Source organism: Ischnura elegans, chromosome X (genome assembly GCF_921293095.1).
Source record: "Ischnura elegans chromosome X, ioIscEleg1.1, whole genome shotgun sequence".
In the NCBI taxonomy this organism is placed as follows: domain Eukaryota; kingdom Metazoa; phylum Arthropoda; class Insecta; order Odonata; family Coenagrionidae; genus Ischnura; species Ischnura elegans.
In genome coordinates, this window is record NC_060259.1 from 90196937 (window position 1) to 90215497 (window position 18561).

At 36.2% G+C, this 18561-nt stretch overlaps 1 protein-coding gene across 2 annotated transcripts in view; it reads left to right on the forward strand.

Moving 5' to 3' along the window:
• Positions 1-1329: 1329 nt before the first annotated feature.
• Positions 1330-18561, forward strand: part of LOC124170830 (polypeptide N-acetylgalactosaminyltransferase 5) — a 37739-nt gene continuing 20507 nt past the window's right edge. For both annotated transcript variants that reach the window (XM_046549813.1, XM_046549814.1), the window contains exons 1-6: positions 1330-1592; positions 1881-2628; positions 2936-3102; positions 8553-8760; positions 10832-10942; positions 13445-13622. In XM_046549813.1, coding sequence (XP_046405769.1) covers positions 2123-2628; positions 2936-3102; positions 8553-8760; positions 10832-10942; positions 13445-13622 — 1170 coding nt within the window. In that variant the 5' untranslated portion in view covers positions 1330-1592; positions 1881-2122. The remainder of the gene's footprint in view (positions 1593-1880; positions 2629-2935; positions 3103-8552; positions 8761-10831; positions 10943-13444; positions 13623-18561) is intronic.

The following is an 18561-nucleotide window of genomic DNA, read 5'->3' on the forward strand; positions in this document are numbered from 1 at the left end:
ACTTGCGCTTATATCGGAATAGTAAAGTGGAAATTAGATAGATTGTCGATTGGCTACATAAAGACAAGAAGTAAATGGTTGTGTGGATGCAGTTTGTCACGTAATTAGTGGATAAGCAAAGTAAGTGCGTAATAATAATATCTCATATGTTGTGTAGAATCACTACACTATAAATACGGGTAATCAAGCAAATCGTTCTAGATGGAACATTTCACAATCTTCTTCCCGTCCAGTCCCCCTTTAAACATTGAATTTCATTCTACAATTCTGTTTAGGAATTAGATAGTACAATCTTCAAAACAAATTTTGTCAAAATGAAGGGGAGTATCTCCCATAAAAAGAGTTTAAATGGAAAAAACCTCTGTCACAGCGTACCGGCGAATAAAAAGCGATGATGCGGACTCCATTATTTTTTCCTAAGTATGTTATTCAGCCTCTATGCTTTTCAAATCTGGAGCCAGGTGACCATGGCTATTACATCTTAGGAACAACAGTCGTCACTGGAATTCGGACTCACGATCAGCAAAAAATGAAACCCTTGACGATAATAGAAATATAAATACTATTTAATAATAATGTACTATATTCACTATTCAAATGGGGATATTTTCCGCATATTCAAAGTATTTAAGGCAATTATTGAAACTCCTGTATATTGTTGTAAAGGAAGTCAGATTTTCATTCAAACATATTTTCGGTAGCAGTGGCGTAAATATGGGGGGAATGAGGAGAGATCACCTCCCAAAGCCTCGGAGAAAAACATTTAAAGATATTGTATAGTTTTGACATGTAATAACTGCATCTGCTGAAAGTTAAATCTTAGGGCCAAAATTCCAGGCGCGTCATTTGTCATAAATTTGCCATTGATCACATCTCCACCCCTTCGTCGCCACCCCAGGCCATCCCATTCCCCCCAAAGCTTATTCCTATAGTTACGCCACTTTTTGGTAGTACCTATCCCTTAACAAGAAAAACCCCATCTCAGTCGCCAGGTACCTTTTCTAGTAAATTCCATTTTTAATTGAAAAACATTCTTTGAAAAAGACTTAAAATATTTCCTATAATAGCTCAATAATTATATCCTCATACACCAAACGCTGAGAGACCATGTTGGACAACGATTACGTAAAATTTAGAACTTCAAGATTGTTTGTGATGAACTCATCGTTCCAGAGATAAATGCTGCGATGTTATCATATCATTTTTTTATTATTGTTTTATCGGGGAGAATCACGTCACATCTTCCTCTATTCAAAAAGAGCGCTGGATTTCTGTGACGCTAGGCATTATATTTTGTTTTTGCTAGTTGACCGTGTCCACCGAAAGAGGCGCTGCAGCCGTGAGCTCCTGCCAGCACGGGCAGTGGATGCAGCAACGGAAGAATTCCTGAAGGTGTTGAGTTGGATGGTAGGACAGGGGCAAGGCCGATGGGGGTGTTTTCATCTTTGATTTTGATGTGAATTCGGGAAGTAGGATAAGTATCAGTTTGTAAGTTTATTTTAATGGTGAAAGGAGTTCTGCTTGCCCCTGATTATTATTTGGAAGTCCACGACTTCAACGACAAAGTAAAGAGGAAACTTTCACTATTCAAGGTTTGTAACCCTATTTTGTTGTGCTTTCGTCATTTATAAATTTGCTTTTGTTTGTTTTCATTTGGTGTCTGAATATCTTGGGTGCTCAAAAGGTTCTATAGCAGGGCATTATCTCGTCTCTTTGCCAAACTTTTGATGATATATCTTAGTGACTGGAATTTCGTAATGGTCGTACTAAATTCTCCCACTATCACAACGTTGCATTTTGTTGTGAATTGGTAGTATTTACACAACATACACCGTTGAACAAGACCTTTATCTCACATCATTGTTTTGTATTTATTTCAGCTGGATCTCTTTGCCGGAGAAGTATAAGAATACTCGTGTACCATTCCACCGATGAAGGTGTAGTGGTGTAAAGAGTGCTGTTTTGTGTACCAAGAGAGAAATATATCTTATCAGGTTCTTCAAATACCATATCACCTGGAAAATATTGTCATCGAAGAAAATTTTTGGTTGTTATGATTGTTAATTGATTGTGGACAAAGTATTTTTCAGCGTTAAGGCAGTGTGAGAAAAAATCTGTTGTGATGTTTCGCAGTAAAGTAAGAATTCACACATGTAAGATAATATTTCTCACCTCGCTCGTTTGGTTTTTAATAGATGTAGTTCTTCTTATGTACTACTCTGAATGTGTGGGGGGAAATTGCTCGACCTCTGTTGGTAGTGACACTTCCAGATTAGTTTCTGGTCCAGTGCCTGTCGATGAAGAAAGCAAAGGTAAAGGTATATTAATTAAACAGCTGAAAGACCGAGGGAAACGTGATGACGATGAAATAGTGAAGAATGAAGTAGAAAGTAGTGACAGTGTCGGGGTGAAGAGGTCTGTGTACTTGGCATCAGAGCTAAAGGCATGGGTTCCTGCACCTGTTGTGGAAGAAAAGAGGGGTCGTCCTGGTGAACTAGGGCAAGCAGTTCGTATATCGGCTGATCGAGAGGGACTGATGAAGGAAAAGTTCAAGTTAAATCAGTTCAATTTGCTGGCTAGCGATGCGATATCATTAAACCGGTCTCTGGCTGACATTCGACTTCCAGGGTAAGCACTTTTTCTTATTTCGCTGATTTTTATTGTAAAACTAAATCACCTTTTTCGCATGCAGTTACGAAAAAGCTAAGAGAGATATGGCATCTAAAGCAGTCTCTGTAGCGGCAGTATTTGAGTTATTTTTAATTAGCTGGGCAGTTGGATTGTTGTCCAATGGTGGTGTTCATTAATAGAGAATTGGGATCGTCCTTTACCATTCAAATTTTCTATTGGAAGTGTGCGTTAAGCTGGGCGAGACAATTCTTTAGAATGATATTTTTGAACACATTCTCATTATTACATATTTTTTTAATTTCAGTTGCAAGGCAAAGAAGTATCCACCATTGTTACCTACTGCATCAATTGTTATTGTATTCCATAACGAAGCGTGGTCAACTTTGTTACGTACCGTTTGGAGTGCAATAAATAGATCTCCTAAAGGTCTTATTGCGGAAATAATACTGGTTGATGACTCTAGTGAAAGAGGTAATTACAATCAAATTTTCTTTTATCTAATTATTTTGGGGAACCATGAACTTATTGCTCGGAAACGCCCAGTTCTGTAAAAGATTTAATTCTCTGTTTGTGTTTACGACAGTACTATAAGTGGTATTGTTGATCCCTGTGGAGGATACTACTAGAATATATTTCTATGATTTGCCTTGTTTGCTTAGAATAGGTGGAGATTTTGCCAACCTGAACGTGTGGGTTAAAGATGTTTTTAGGTCTTATCTTAAGTTATGGCTCGTGAGCTTTTATATGAAGAGATATTTATGGTATTTACTGCTCAAGTTGGACCTTTCTGTATTGTTTCGGATTCCTTGAATGCAGGCTCAGCAGTGTGAAACTTTCTCCTATGTTTCACTGGTCACTTTTATATTGAGTACTTAATGGAGTTTACTAGCATGATTTACTTTCAAGTATTTTTATCCTCAATGGCGTGAAAGTAGAATCACTGACATGCTCCTTAAGTTTTAATAGCACTCATTACCTTCTATATTTACTTTCCAAGGGAAGGCACCTGTTGAGATTCAGTGTGAATTTATTTCTTGAAAATAAATATATCAATCATGTTATTACTAAGTAGGTATTATGTTCTGTTCCTGGCAAGCTGTACTCCAATCATCTTAAGAGCTAATTCTCACCTTACTTCTTCTGGCCCTTGTTTCTGACCTTCACAAAGTGGCATGCCATGCTAAGATCAGCCCATACCCCAGTGAGAAATGGGTGGTGGAATCCACGTGGAATCCACGTTGAGTGGTGGATATTTGGTGGTGGTGGATATTGAGTGGTTGGACCCACGTGGAATCCACGTTGATTTCAAGTGGATTTGTGGTGATTATCATAAAATGTTAAACAGAATTTCTAATTTGTGGAACTTAACTCTCTGGTGACATTGCGTCATTTATCATCCTGAAACCACGCTAGTTATGTGAAAATGTATCGCACATTCTATTTTTATATAATTCGTGGAAAGGCAGCCATGAGAGCACATGAAAAATCGTAGACACATATATAGAAGGTTTAGATATAGAGTGGTTGAGGTTTAAATGGTTTTGGGACAGCACCAACTGCTGTTTTAATTTTTCCACCAAATTTCCACGTGGGTTCCACGTTGATTCCACGACCAAAAACACGTGGTATCCACGTTACATTTCCACGTGGATTCCACCACCCATTTCTCACTGGGACAGGACCAGAATTCTTCCTCCTTTCCTCCTGTTCTATCATTCGTATCCAATTTCTAGGTCCTTGCCAATGTTACAAACACACATGCTGATGGTCAATATTTTAGTATTTTTATGTTACTTTCTGTCCTTGATTTAGAAGAGTATTGTTCTTCTGGAATCCCTTAATTTGCATTTGATTTTCATCAATTAAGAAAAATTAGGCCCCTTTTTTCAAGCCTTTGGAAAATGCCCTGAAATTTTATATCTGCTATTAAATTTAAGCATTTATGTACCTAGAAAATTTTAAAATCTTCATTTGTAAATATTTTTGAAAATAGACTTAAATGAACACTCCATACAGGTTATCAAGGAAGTATATTTTAGAGGGAAAGAAAGGAATTTTTGAATTTGAATATCGTACCTCAACAAAAATGATGCCAATTAGTGAATTCAATTAAAAATTATCATATGGCTTTTGAGCAACATGCTTCATCCAGTATTTAATATGACAGTAGTTGATAACCAATTGAAGACTCAGCATCAGGATAATCCATGCTTTTCGTATGGCAGTGATTATTGCCATAAATGGGGATAGTGAGTAGTGTTTATTTGAAAGTCCTGTTTTGATCTGTCCATTAAATACTATATTTTTGTACAATTTGACCATTGAATTAACATAAATTTATTCATGCAAAGTTAGCAGTAACGGGCCTAAATCAAATTTTTCCTGTCATAAATACTTAGTTAATGTATTATATCGTGCCTAGGATATACATATTTTAAATATTTCATGATTTTATCATCACTAGTTTGCTTTTTTGTGCTCGGTAGAAGTGGAAGTTGGATGAAAGGAACCACAAAAATGACTACTGGAAAAAATCCTCAGTGTGTAAATACATCACATGTTGTATATTATAAGCATTTTGTCATTATTATCATTCAGTTAGGCTGAATTAATTGGATAATAAATATGCATGTCAGAAGACAGGACATGGGGCAATAGATTTGAAATTATTAACCTGGTTGTTTTTCTTTCACCGCACCATTCAAAATATCATTTATGTATTAATTTTCCACACATCTGCCCTCTTCCTTCAAAGATTTAAAATATTCTTTTGTCTATTATTAGCCTTTGATTACTGATGTACCTCCTGAACTTGTTTGGTACATATATGTACTTCTTTTCTTTCTGACTATTCTTCATTGAATATTTACATCATCCTTACTATGTCACTTTCACTCCTTTATTCTTCCCAGCATCCCTTACAGTGTCTACTTATATCCAAAATGAGGATGTATTATTACTGGAAACTGTTGAAAATACAAGGCCTGGTGCAAAGAAAATACATAGTTGTTCATATTTGATATAATTGGTTTCCCTCATCTATCATCTATGGTATGTAAAAACTAGTGCTTCATTTGCCTGGAAACCTTCTGAGGATTTTATAGTTCCAAACCATCATGTTTATATAATTTTCACTGCTGTTTTGGGGGATGGAGGCTGTAGCAGATGTTTCACGACTTTGTTTTCAAGAAAAAACAAGTGCTCATGAGTCAACCACTTTTTTACTCCTGTAAAAAGTTTGTGCCTTAAAGGTTCCTACCCTTTCCTGGGAACGTAGGATTTTTTTGTCATAATCGACCAGGCATGTTTCTTGGCATTTTCTGGGCAGGTTGCCAGATTTTGGGGACAAATTTTGTATCAAAATATTATAAACACATCTTTTCATTCCTTAAATTTTTTAAAAGCCAGGATGGTTTTCGGCATGAATAGTTGGGGAAATGGAAAAATTAGGTTAATATGGGTTGTGAATTTTGCAAATTGCTTAAATAAAAAGGGAAAATTTCTGCATAGTGTATGACAATGTGCAGTTGCTTTCACCTCTTTGGTTGCTAAGCCAGTATATGCTATTTTTTTATTATCCATTTAATGAGTCATATTTTGCAGCTGGTGATAAAGCTGTGAAGTTCATTTCAATTGCTTGTATGCAGTAGGACTAAGTTGGAAATAAATCTCTTGAAATTACAGAAAAATACTAACCCTTGCAAGTTTTGCTGTGATATCAGTGGTTTTTTTACCGTTGTTGCCTTTTATGAAGTTTTTTAAACCAGTTACCTCATCTCTTTTTTTGCCTATGTAAACATTAAAATGGGATTCTGATGGACCCGTTGATAAAAGCCATTTCAATCTTTGCTTGTTTGTTGTTTCCATTGTTGTGCTTGTCCCTCATCCTAGTATGTGCACCATCTATTTTGATTGGGCCTGGCCTGCTGTAATTATTTTGTGCTATTTATTTGTTTGGAGGTCATTAATTATTCTTTAGGATAGCTTAATTCCTCTTATTGGCAGTGCGGGGTCTACTGTATCACATCAGCCTCAGGCATACCTTATTCTTTTGGTTGCTTCCATTAGTTAAGCAGTGACTGTCATTTATAAAATTTATTGAATAAAAATGGTGAAACATCTACTGATGAAATTGGAACAGTTTTTCTTAAGGCAAAGAGAGTGTGGTCTGCCATTGTGTGCCAGGATTTGCAAGGGCCTGAATATGGTTACTTTTCGTGAAAATCTTTCACCCTGTTTATTGGGTTCTTCTTTTTCTTAAATATTATAATGGGTGACATGCCTAATGTTAGGGATCATATCACTCGAAAGGGATCCTGATGGTAAGAGTGATTTATTATGAAAACATGAGGAAGCCAATATGCTGGTCAGGCCATGTAGAAACCTGGAGAAATTTTCAATATCCGTATTGAAGAAGCCACTCTGTATTATATGTTTTTTATTACTATCCATTTATGTTATGGTCTGGTGAATGAGAGGTATGTTTGGACATTCATTGCAAAAGTGAAATATCTAGGAGTTCAATTCTCTCTTCAAATCATTGTGGAGTGACTCCTACTTACAGCAGTAGCCTGGTTTAATGAGTGCTCGTAATCCCTCGAAAATCGCTCATAAAAATGAGTACTTGTTGCATCCACAGGTGTTGAATTAACCCACTGAAGTCCCATAATTGTTTGTATTTACAGTTTTTCTTTTTTTTCTATGGTATTTAACGAAGTCGAATAGGTAAAGAGTCATTATTAGGCACATTCTGGTTGAGTATCAGCGTGTATAAAGAAAGAAACGGGGGATTTTCAGTCATGTAGTATATTAATTCCTCCAGTTTCAGAGATTTTATTCCCGCTCATATAATTTTTGATCGCTGAATAAATCTGTTTAAACAGCGCATCTAGTCAGAATCAGTATATTTGGTATGCGGTGGAAGTTTTTGGATAATTTTGGGAATATGTTAAGACGATAGTATCAGTTTTGTCCAGTTTTCGAATCTTAAACAGTAAATTGATTAGTTAGGAAAATTGACCAAAACGTTCATTGTAATAAGGCATGAAGTGGTGGTTGAAGATATTTCCCGCAAAGGCACCTATTCCTAGCAGTTTCTATTACCCAAATTCAATAACTTCCTACAAAGTAGTGCCGTTGAGTATGTATTTACTTTATTAAATACCTCATTCGGGGCACCATGACATTTTTCGTGCTATGCTAAAGTACTGCCATCACCAGGGCCCGCGCGATATGAATAACGACACCTACCTGTGAAATTAAGAATGACCAAAGAAAACCAAAACATGGCGAAAGGGAAGAATTTTAATTATTAGATCAGCATAAGGCTTTGTTTCATTTTATACAATGACAAATATATTCAAACATTAACTCACCTTCCTCCCATTCCCCTCCCACTGATAAAGGTGCCTAACAAAAGAAGAACCTAAAATAGTAGCACGCATAGCGTACTAAAGGCCGTAAATCACATAAATGCTTGGACGTAACTGGCTTTAGGTGTTGTAGATCTGACAAACATCTTGTATTTTCTGTTTAATAAACAGATAATACATAGCTTATTAGTTAATGCTTGCTCAGTGGTGTATCGCCCTTGATGTAAAACATTGGCCATTTGGCGGTACAAAGACCATCTTTTGCAAAAATGGGATTCTCGTAAAAAGCCGTACTCGCAAAACTGGGCTTCCACTGTACTTTGATACCTACTCCTACGCACTGTCCTACTTTGCTTGTCTACTTACTGCCTTTAATTGGGACATCAACCGTTCAATACCTTTAGGTGTGTGGTGGTTGTTATCCTTGGATATCTTGTTATATAATGGTATTTAATACTATTTATGCATGTAAGTAAGTGTCTTTGCAGCCATGAGTAGCTACTTCTGACTGAGAAATTTTATTTAATTTTCATATCTTTTTTCTTTCAGAGCACTTAGGTAGGCAGTTGGAAGAATATGTCGCTACACTACCCGTGAAAACAAAGGTGTTGAGGACTGAAAAACGCTCAGGCTTAATCCGAGCACGTCTCCTGGGTGCAAAGCATGTAACTGGTAAAGTTATTACATTCTTAGATGCTCACTGCGAGTGCACAGAAGGATGGTTGGAACCTCTGTTGGCACGCATAGCCATGGACAGGTGAGTAAAATTATAACAATGTTTTTTTTTATTTATTGTTATAATTACAATTTTCACAATATTTTATTCTTGTTTTTTTCTAGTTCTGGTTTTAAAATTATTTTCGATGTAAGTTGAATTCAATGTTTTGCATCTTTTCAAATAGTAAGCTTTTGAAAAAGTCACTATTGGTGAGGATAAGTAATTGAGAATAATAAAGCCTTATGAACTATTGTTGTTTCCTTTGTTTGGTCTTAAAATGGCTAAATGTTCTTATGAGGTCAAATTCTTTAAAAATTAGTGCAGCAATATTGTACACATAGTTGTTGGGTTTTCTGAGTAAGTGGGGCCAGTTCTCAAAGATTTTAGCATTTATATCTGTAAAAAATAGTACCTTGTCTATGCACTATTTTTAATTGGAGTGTAAAGCATTCCTTATGTTCAGGGTTGTGTGTCTTATGGTTACCAACCGTGGATATCTTGCTTCCAAATGGTATTCAATCTATTGAAAGCACAAATGTAAAATCTCCATGGACTGTACATATTGTTTTGAGTTATTTATAGTCATGTATCATTATCAGTTTCATGCCATCATTCTTGTAATTTTCAAAGGCATACTAGAAGTGCATTTTGATATCACTCTATTTGTCTCAGTGAATGTGAATTTTACATATCTGAATAGTGACAGATAGGACTATTTAGAAACAATGTAAAATACTCCCGATTATCTGGGCTAATGATGGGGAGATGCGGCGTGAATAATCGGAAAACACAAATAATCCAATATTTCTCTGTAATTTCTTGTAATTTTCATAGTTAAGGCAAATCAAACCATCAATTATTAACTATGCACATGTCTGTTATTTAGATCGCTTTCCGAAATCATTTCTAGCTTTGTTTTCCCTACTGAGATCTTTTTAGCTGCGATAACATGATTTTACTCGTATTCCCATTGCTCCATGTATTACCTGGTTTCCGAAAACCACGCATTTATGTGCCAGATCACGAATTCAGAAAATTAGTTTGCCCGAATCCTACAGAACTGCTGCGTGACGTCAGAAACTACATTGTCACCGCACCATGCTACGTAGTTGTATCGCACGCAAGTTGCCCGGCATGCAACTGCTGCTGGACGCGGTTCCGTGATCACTGAATGCAATCACGCACCATGATGTTTATATAACATGATCATGGAGCTTCCGTGAAGGTAATGGGCACAAGATCATCCCATTTTGCAGTGCATCCCATTTATAGGAAGCCTGGACTGTTTGCTATTTGTCTACATAGGCGAGTGCCTGGCTATGGGCTGTACATATGTATTGTTCACGCTATCTCCACTTCCCTCACTGCCTTCACTTCTGTTATTCCCTTCCTCTAGTTTTACCTTGACTAGTCACAGCGTAAATACGCCCCAGTACCACAAAATCTCTGGTTCCCTCGGGCTGTATTCATCCGAATGCAAGGCCACATTATTGATTGCGCATTTGCAATATGAAATATAGAATTATAGTCAACATATCTCTTAATTTGCGATTGGCTAACCATTGAAGAATATTCTAAAATCAATGAAGAGGTTTTTCCCGCTGATGATCGTCGTTCAGGTTAACCTGAAACATTCATTGTCAAAAAGTAGATAAAATAGTTCCCTTTTACATAGAGGATTCTAATGGAAATAGTAAGCTTGGCGTTGCCTTACATTGAAATACAAATATCGTGGTGCTTTTGCATCTAAATTTTTTTTTATAAAGATTGCTGGGAACAACGATAAAGTGAAAAACTCATGCACAGATAAGCCGCAACACGGATAAACCGCAGCCATATAATCGGGAGTCTGCTGTTATACGATTGTAATGAATATGTTGAAGATGTACTCTTTAGTTACTTTTTAATTACTGAGAATGCATCACCTTTGTTTGTGTGGTTAATTGGCCTGCCAGTGTGAGTTAGATATACATATTGTTAATAATGTAGGCACACTTTTTTCATTTAATATTATTATTCCAGTAACTATTGAAATAGTTTATCTTTTGCTAAGTATCCAATATAAATGGGCATTGTTTTTCATTGTGATTCTTTTATTTAACCCTCACAGGAGAACAGTGGTGTGTCCTATAATAGATGTCATATCTGATGATACCTTCGAGTACATAGCTGCCTCTGATATGACCTGGGGTGGTTTTAATTGGAAGCTCAACTTTAGATGGTATGTGACCTGCAATGGTATTTTCATTAATTTTTAAATGAACCTGAGCATGTCCAGTGATTGCAAATATTTTGAGGAGTTATGGCTATTCCTATGATGTTACTGGTGGAAAATTTTATGAATATGTAGTCAGAAATGCTTGTTTTGGGTTTTTCATTAGAGATGGGTCAAATAGGATTTTTCTCGAATTCGAATATCGAATATGAATGTTTAATTATTTTCCAAATACTTCACTCGAATACTGTATTACTGAATTTTTAATATGCATTTTTCCAACAATTTTAAATCTGAATGACAGTTTAAATAAAAAAATGATGAACACTTTGCAAGTCGTTCTACATCAATATGGCTCCTAAATCCTGACGCAACTATTACCCACTATTATATAAAACTTGCGCGTATGGAGTACCGCAATTCTTTTGTTTTTTTATTGCATGCATATTAAAGGTTATATTATTAGTAGGGATCCGTGAAAGTGGTTTTATTTTTTGCTAAAATTCATTTTAAAACAATGTGATAAAGTGTTATAGAAAATCTTAGTGGTGTTTAATTATAATGATAAAATTTTTTGTGCATTTCACGATTGCTTATGCTTTTGAGTTTGCATTTTACATAACATTAAGTACAATATCAACAGTACAAAATTTCTGATAAAACAAAATGAAGGAAATGGTTCAAGGTACATATATCAATGGTTCAAGCATTAATATTATAGAGCGAGCAAGAAAAGGTGCACCATGAACACTTCACTTGATTATTTGTCTTTGTGAGGAAGGCTAGAGCAAAAATTGACCAAATAGTACTGAAATTTGTTTTTGGTTTCATTGTATTAATTTAGACCTATAACACAATATTTAAGCTCTTCCTGCTTTTTTTTATCAATAATCAGAATGTATTCTTGGCAAATATGATCTATGGCAAATCTCCTCTACCCTTCATGTATGTACTTCGAGAGCCTTTCCCGAATTTTTGGATTATCAAGTTTCTTTACACTATTCCCAGCATTAATAATGATTCTGTAGTAAAGACAACAAACTCCTCTTTTGCCTCCGTCACTTTCTTTGACTGATTAACTGTTTGTTCAAATGGTAGCTGTTGTTTTGCGGGTCCCCTTTCTTTCGCACGTTTATGTGTATTACAATTGATGTGCTTTAACAAGGTGTCATGTCTTTCAGATTCAAGTCTTTTATCCCAAAATTTACACAGTAATACTTTGTCTTTCTCATAAAATCCTTCTGAGCCAAATTCACTTGCTCTGGTATTAACGGTAACACTAGGTTTTCGGCATTTCAAAATTCCTTTCCTTCATTTGATATTAAAAGCTGTAACCTTGAATAAAAATAGCCCAAGCGTGAATCACGACCAATCGTGACAGTGTTTTCAAATTGGGTGTTGGGTTGCTCTGGTACAACCATAAGTAATATGTAACTTACATTTTGACCAAAATTTTTAATGTCGTGGGCTCCCTTTTCATAGCCCTCACCTAGGTGCCTAGGGAAGGTAGGTTCAACAAAAGCGCTTAGTATTGATTACAGCTGTGGCTGTGTAGATACTCTGGCCAAAATGTGCTGGAGCAACACATCCGGCTGAAGGACAAGGAGGTTGTCAATGGCAGTATTTTTCAGATTATGAGATGTATCCTTTGTTAAGTCCTACAGCAGTTTGCAAAATATAAGAACATTATGACACGATTTAATTTCATTAAATTGATAGCTGCAGATATTGTCAGAACCCATATGGGTAGGAGAATGTCAAATCATAGACTCCCAGGAAAGGTAGGATTAATTATTGCATAAATTCTCCATCTACCATTGGAAGAAGTTGAATGGTTTGAGAATTGGACAACATGTAGGCTGTTCCCGCCCATCCAAAATACAGAAAATCTTTTCATTATATTTCTGGTGCAAAAAGCCTGTGTGTGTGCTGTAGTGAAAAAAATGTAATTTTGATAGCTTGCAGGATGCATCAAGAAAAGGAATAAGCAGGATAAATTTGATGGTTTCTTATTATTTAGCCTTCCAACTATAACATTTATTGCCTTAATTTAAATCTGGCAAAATATTGATTCTTAAATACGATGATAACAACTCGAGTGCTATTGACATCAGTTTTTTTATCCTGTTTCAAATAACAATTTTTATCGAAACATTGGTATTTATGTATTTGGAATGCATAAAATGAAATATAAGTATTTAATAGTTAAGCGGTTAAAGAAACATTAAACTAAGCAATAAGAATGACGTTTCAACATTTCATGAATATTTGATTTATTGCAGTTCTCAGACCTCAATCACCGGTAATGTAACAAGAATTGCACATCACTGGTTAAGGGTTAACCCAATATTTCTTTTCCTCCCCATATTTCATTTAAATTTGCTTTAGACTTAAAGATCAGTATATAAATTTTACTACTCTAATGAGGGATGGTGTATTTGTTATTTCACACATCATTCCTATGTAGTATGCACAGAGCTGAATCCTGTTATGATGCTTTTTCCACAGGTATAGAGTGCCTCAGAGGGAAATGGACCGCAGAGGTGGAGATAGGACCGCTCCTTTACGCACACCTACAATGGCTGGAGGTTTATTTGCGATCGACCGGGATTACTTTTATGAGTTAGGAGCTTATGATGAAGGAATGGACATATGGGGTGGAGAGAATCTTGAAATGTCTTTTAGGGTAAGTACCTTTCAAGGATTGAGTAAGTCATTGCACCAAATCTATATCATATTGGCCAAAAACGTCTTTATTTGATTTTTATTTGAATTCGGTCACCAGGTAGGGTTGTGTTTTTTCCCCACCATCAACTTATGGCTGTCATGTTCTTCAGGAATAGATGGAAGTTGAAAGTCTTTCAGTTTTAGCTTAATTATAATTGAGTAAATCATGGATATACGCACATAGGGAATTTAATTAATGCATATTTTGTCAGAAAAATCTTTCTCTAAACTTTTGAGGCCACCACTTATTTTAGGTATTATGTAGCCATAGAGGGTATCTTTTTGGCCTTTTTCATGCTAACTGGCTGTTCTCTGGAAATTATTCAATGCCTAATTTTCTCAGTTATCTTTATTTTTAAAGCTTGGCTGGAATGTATTCTGAAGTGCTTGTCATCACGTTTTTAAGTTCAAACAAAGCATATACTAATTGTAATTACTTTTGCTCTTTAGGAAGATTGATTGAAAGATTACTCGGGTGTGACGTGAGCACATCATTTTGCTACTGATAACTCTGCTATGGAAATGCTACTTAATTTGAAAGATTCATGTAAATGTAATGCATTTGTGCTGCATGGTATGTTTGAATCATAATGGTGTGCTGGTTTTTTTGAATACAAGTTTCACTTTAAGAAAGCAAAAATGAGTGTGCATATTTTTGTGCAGATTTATGCATAGATATTTTCTGATATGGGAGAGCTGTAAGACACTGAATCAGTTATTGATACACGTGCGAAATATTGGGCAATGACCTTATCTGTTAGTAGAAATGATACCAAAATTTGTAGCGGAGTAGTAATATTTTAAGTAGAGATGGATCAAAAAGCAGAATTCTCGAAATTGAATATCGAATTTGAATATTTGATCATTCCTCGAATATTCGAATATCTCGAATTTCGAATACCTCGAATACTATAACTGTGCAAAGCATGTTAAACGTACGTTTTTTCTTCTATTTCACATGATGAATATATAAATAAAAAGGTATATACAGTCAGGGGCACAGCTAGGAATTAAGGGGATTTCAGGTGCAACTAATACTGGGGTGCCTGGGGGTGTGGTATACCCACCAGGGTAAGCGGTAGGTGCCCCTCCACCAGAAAATAAGATAAATTGTTTATAATGTTGAGTTTTGCGGCCTTCTGCGGGGTATTTTGTTAATCCTCACACTATTCTATAAATGATAACTCCATGGGGAAAAACATGTAATTGTCCACCGATATAATACGAGAACTAATGATGGTCTATACCATTTTCAAGTCATAAGACTTAATATGAAAATGACATATTAGTAAATTACAAACCAGTTGTAAAATTTCTGCAGAAAATAAATAAAAATGTCATAATACTGTTATTATATTAATCCAAATAAGTTAAATAGATTTAACTTAAAAATTTCTCTGAGCTTTGGGGGGGGTTTTATCCCATTGCTGTTCGTGGTCCCAAATAAAGTTCCATAAAGACAATTTAATTTTCTCCCGCATCTATTGTTCCCCAAAGTATCTTTTTCCTGCATTGATCATTTGAATATTGTGGTCCCGACGTAAAATTTTCCCGCATGCATCGTTTGACGAAAATGAGGCGAAGTGTTATTTGAAGACAATCTGTTATTTGTGGCTAATGATGACAGACACATAATTATGAATCTTCCCCTGGATATTGAAATACCATAGGGAGAAGCGGAGTGACGTGGGATAGTAGCATAAGCGCATTTCCCAAGATCCGCTATCCCCCTCCATTCAGCTCTGGCCTCCCCCCCTCCGACGCTTTCATCTTCTCCGAAATCAAACAAAAGGTCCCAGCTCGCGCAGGGATCCTACTGTGAAGACCTTGGTTTCGAAAGAAAATATCAAGTTACATGAGAACAAAAGAAACCTTTTTCATGCCTCCCCCTTTCTTGTCCGCTGACCCATTTCAGCCTACCCACTTCGAAGTTCCTTTTTTCTGGAGGTCAACTGCTGCATGAGCCGCCTATTAGCCCAAAAGGTGTCTAACAATGACTTTCGGCTGTGGGTATAATACTTTTATTAGATTGAAATATAAGTAATGTGCAGGTAATTCAAAAAAGAATGATACCAAATACACCATATTTCTAACATTATTTAAGAATTTTAAGCAAGGAAATAGTAGGAATAATATGATGGTGATTTCTGACGAATCTCAATATCCTTGCAGCTGAGCTTCTTGGCAGTTGATGCGGCATTTTTTTCGAAAAAAGCACATCGGGTTACAATTTACGAATTATGCTAAAAGTCTCACCTGTCAGAGTGGCTAACGAAGCGATATCTTTTCAGGATATTTTGCTGTATGTGTATTGATGCATTTAGCCAAAGGCCCACGCATATGCAGTTTTTTTACTATTATTTTAATGAAAATTTCGATCCTTGATCAACTTTTAGGCATCATTGTGGAGCCGTCGTTTGGCATAAAGAAACAAAACTGACGTCACAGGTAGCCCGCATTCTTTTAGTCTTCGAATCCATTAAGATCTTTGCGATGAGTGGATTGGTTCGGGAGCAGCAGCTCAATGCGTAACGGAAGGTACCCCAAAAGTCGATATTTTTCCACCATTTTTTTATTTTTTGAGGGGTTTCGTGAGGGAAATCGGGGATTTTCTGATTTTTCAGCCAATCTGTTCCCCACATCACACTATATCTTTTCACCACTCTAATTCGCAAATTTTACATATTTCGTCAACTTGCCTAAAACGGCAATACATGCACTAAACGACTCCTCGATGTTGTTTCCGAGTTAACTACCAACGAGACGACGTGCGTGCGACAGTGTATGATGCGAAATTCAAAGTATTCGAGGTATTCGAGATTGTACTTTTAGCATAATTATTCGAGGTCTCGAATATCTAATACTTTCTAGTATTCGAGGTATTCGAGTATTTGCGGATACTATTCGCACATCTCTAATTTTAAGCCATTGTGTCAAAGAATATCTGAATGATAAATTAAATATTAATGATTTTGTTCTTGTTCAATCCACGCTCTATAATTAATGAATTTCTCTTTCACTATCACTCCATCTATGTAATCCTTGTATGTTTTTCTACTGGTGTTGATCTTTACCTAGGCAACTATGATCATTCAGCCGCGAGCCTCAAACATGTTTTTCCTCCTCAGTTGGAAGTATTGGGACTGGGGTTGGTTTGGTCATACACTCTTGAATTTTTCATGCACCTGAGCATTGCATGCTTATCTTTATCTTTATTCCAATATGACCTCAAAATTCACTTTCCTGGATGATTTTTTTCTATGAATTGGCCATCTGGTCTTAAGTTGTAACCTTGAATGTTTTGGTTTTTAAGTTCAGTGATAGATAACATTATTGACAAAGATAATAATGTGCTTGTGAGCATATTCTATCTTAACCTTTGATAATATATCAAAGGTTACATTGGTTCATTCAATGAAGGAAAATGATAATTTTTATGAGTTGTATTTTAGATTTTTAACTCAGTATTATCTATTGTGGGGTTTATTCCTGTGCCTTTTATGATGAAGTCAAACTCTGATTGTGTTTCTCCAGTGGCTCACTTTGCGTTGCTAATGTGTATGGCATGTAATAATAATTTGGCATTAACACATTCAATGTGGGCCTGATTTTCATGGAAGTCGTCAGAATCGGCCGATTGGAAAAAAAATTTTTGCTTAGTTTGTGTTTAGTATAGTTCCTTATGCATGTTTATATATGATTTGAGCAAAATTTTAAATTATTTTTGCAAAAATTGGCACCAAGTCAATTGACGTGCTCCGTATTGCAATATTGCCAGGCCTAAAAATTGAGTGTGTTGAATATATTTCAGGATAAGTATCAAGGTGTACGAAGTTTGCAGTAGAGCAATTTGTGTTGCTTTGGTGCTGGGCTTTTGTAATTGTTGTCGGGGATTATCATAAGTAAAAGAAAATAGATTGGCTGTGCTATAGGGCCACACTGCTCTGATTTATGAAATCAACATACGGCGAAGCGACCAGGATCAAATGAAATAAAGTTTTTTTGACAAGCATAACTTATGCTGGACTAACGATAAAAAATGGTTGTGTTATATATGAGAATGATTTGATTTGCCTTGATTTACAAGTACTTAAAACTTTTCCTCAAAATTTAATCAGAGGATTCGGAATTAGTCAAAGGAAACAAATGAAATATGAGCTTCAATTTTATGTACTGGCATAACGAAAGCCTTCCTCTCCTAACCACCATGGACTCAACTATACACAGATTCTGCCTGGTATAATTCTCTGTTTCTATAATATGGTGCTACACAATAGGTCTAATCTTGAAAATGGGTCCTTAGATGTGCCATCCACCCCATTTCTGGCAAAATGCAGAACATGTCTCCCCATCATGTCCCGGATCACGCAACATGTTACGAGAGAAATAATGATGCCCAAATTTCGCATCAGTACTCCAGTAGTCAGCCAGCTGGTGTGGAGAAATAATCCCCATGTGGTGTGTAAGTCTCAGGAAAACTTTGAACTCCTCTGCTAATAGGATTTTTCCAGTCCGTCATACGAGCTCTTTTGGGGACACCTCTAAGAAATAGTTGCTTCGCAGATATGCTCGTTTCTTCATCAACTGACTGATAAATCCTTCCCGTAAATAGGAGATCAAAATAATCTTGTGGCCTGTTCCCCACCCAAAAGAGATATTTCGAGGGTTCACCAGATTATCAACCCACCCAATATTGCTTGGTTAAGAGGGTGTTGAAGGTCGAGGTTCTGGGTAGGGCGAGGGAGAAGGAAAGGGAGTTAGGATGGGAGAGGGAGGGTCGGAAGAAGCAGAGGTAGAGTTTGTGGTTAGGGGTGGAATAATGGAACCGCTGGCTCCAGAAAAAGTGCCCAAAGACATTGGCAATAACTATTGTCTCCACCCCACGTGGGACCTTTACG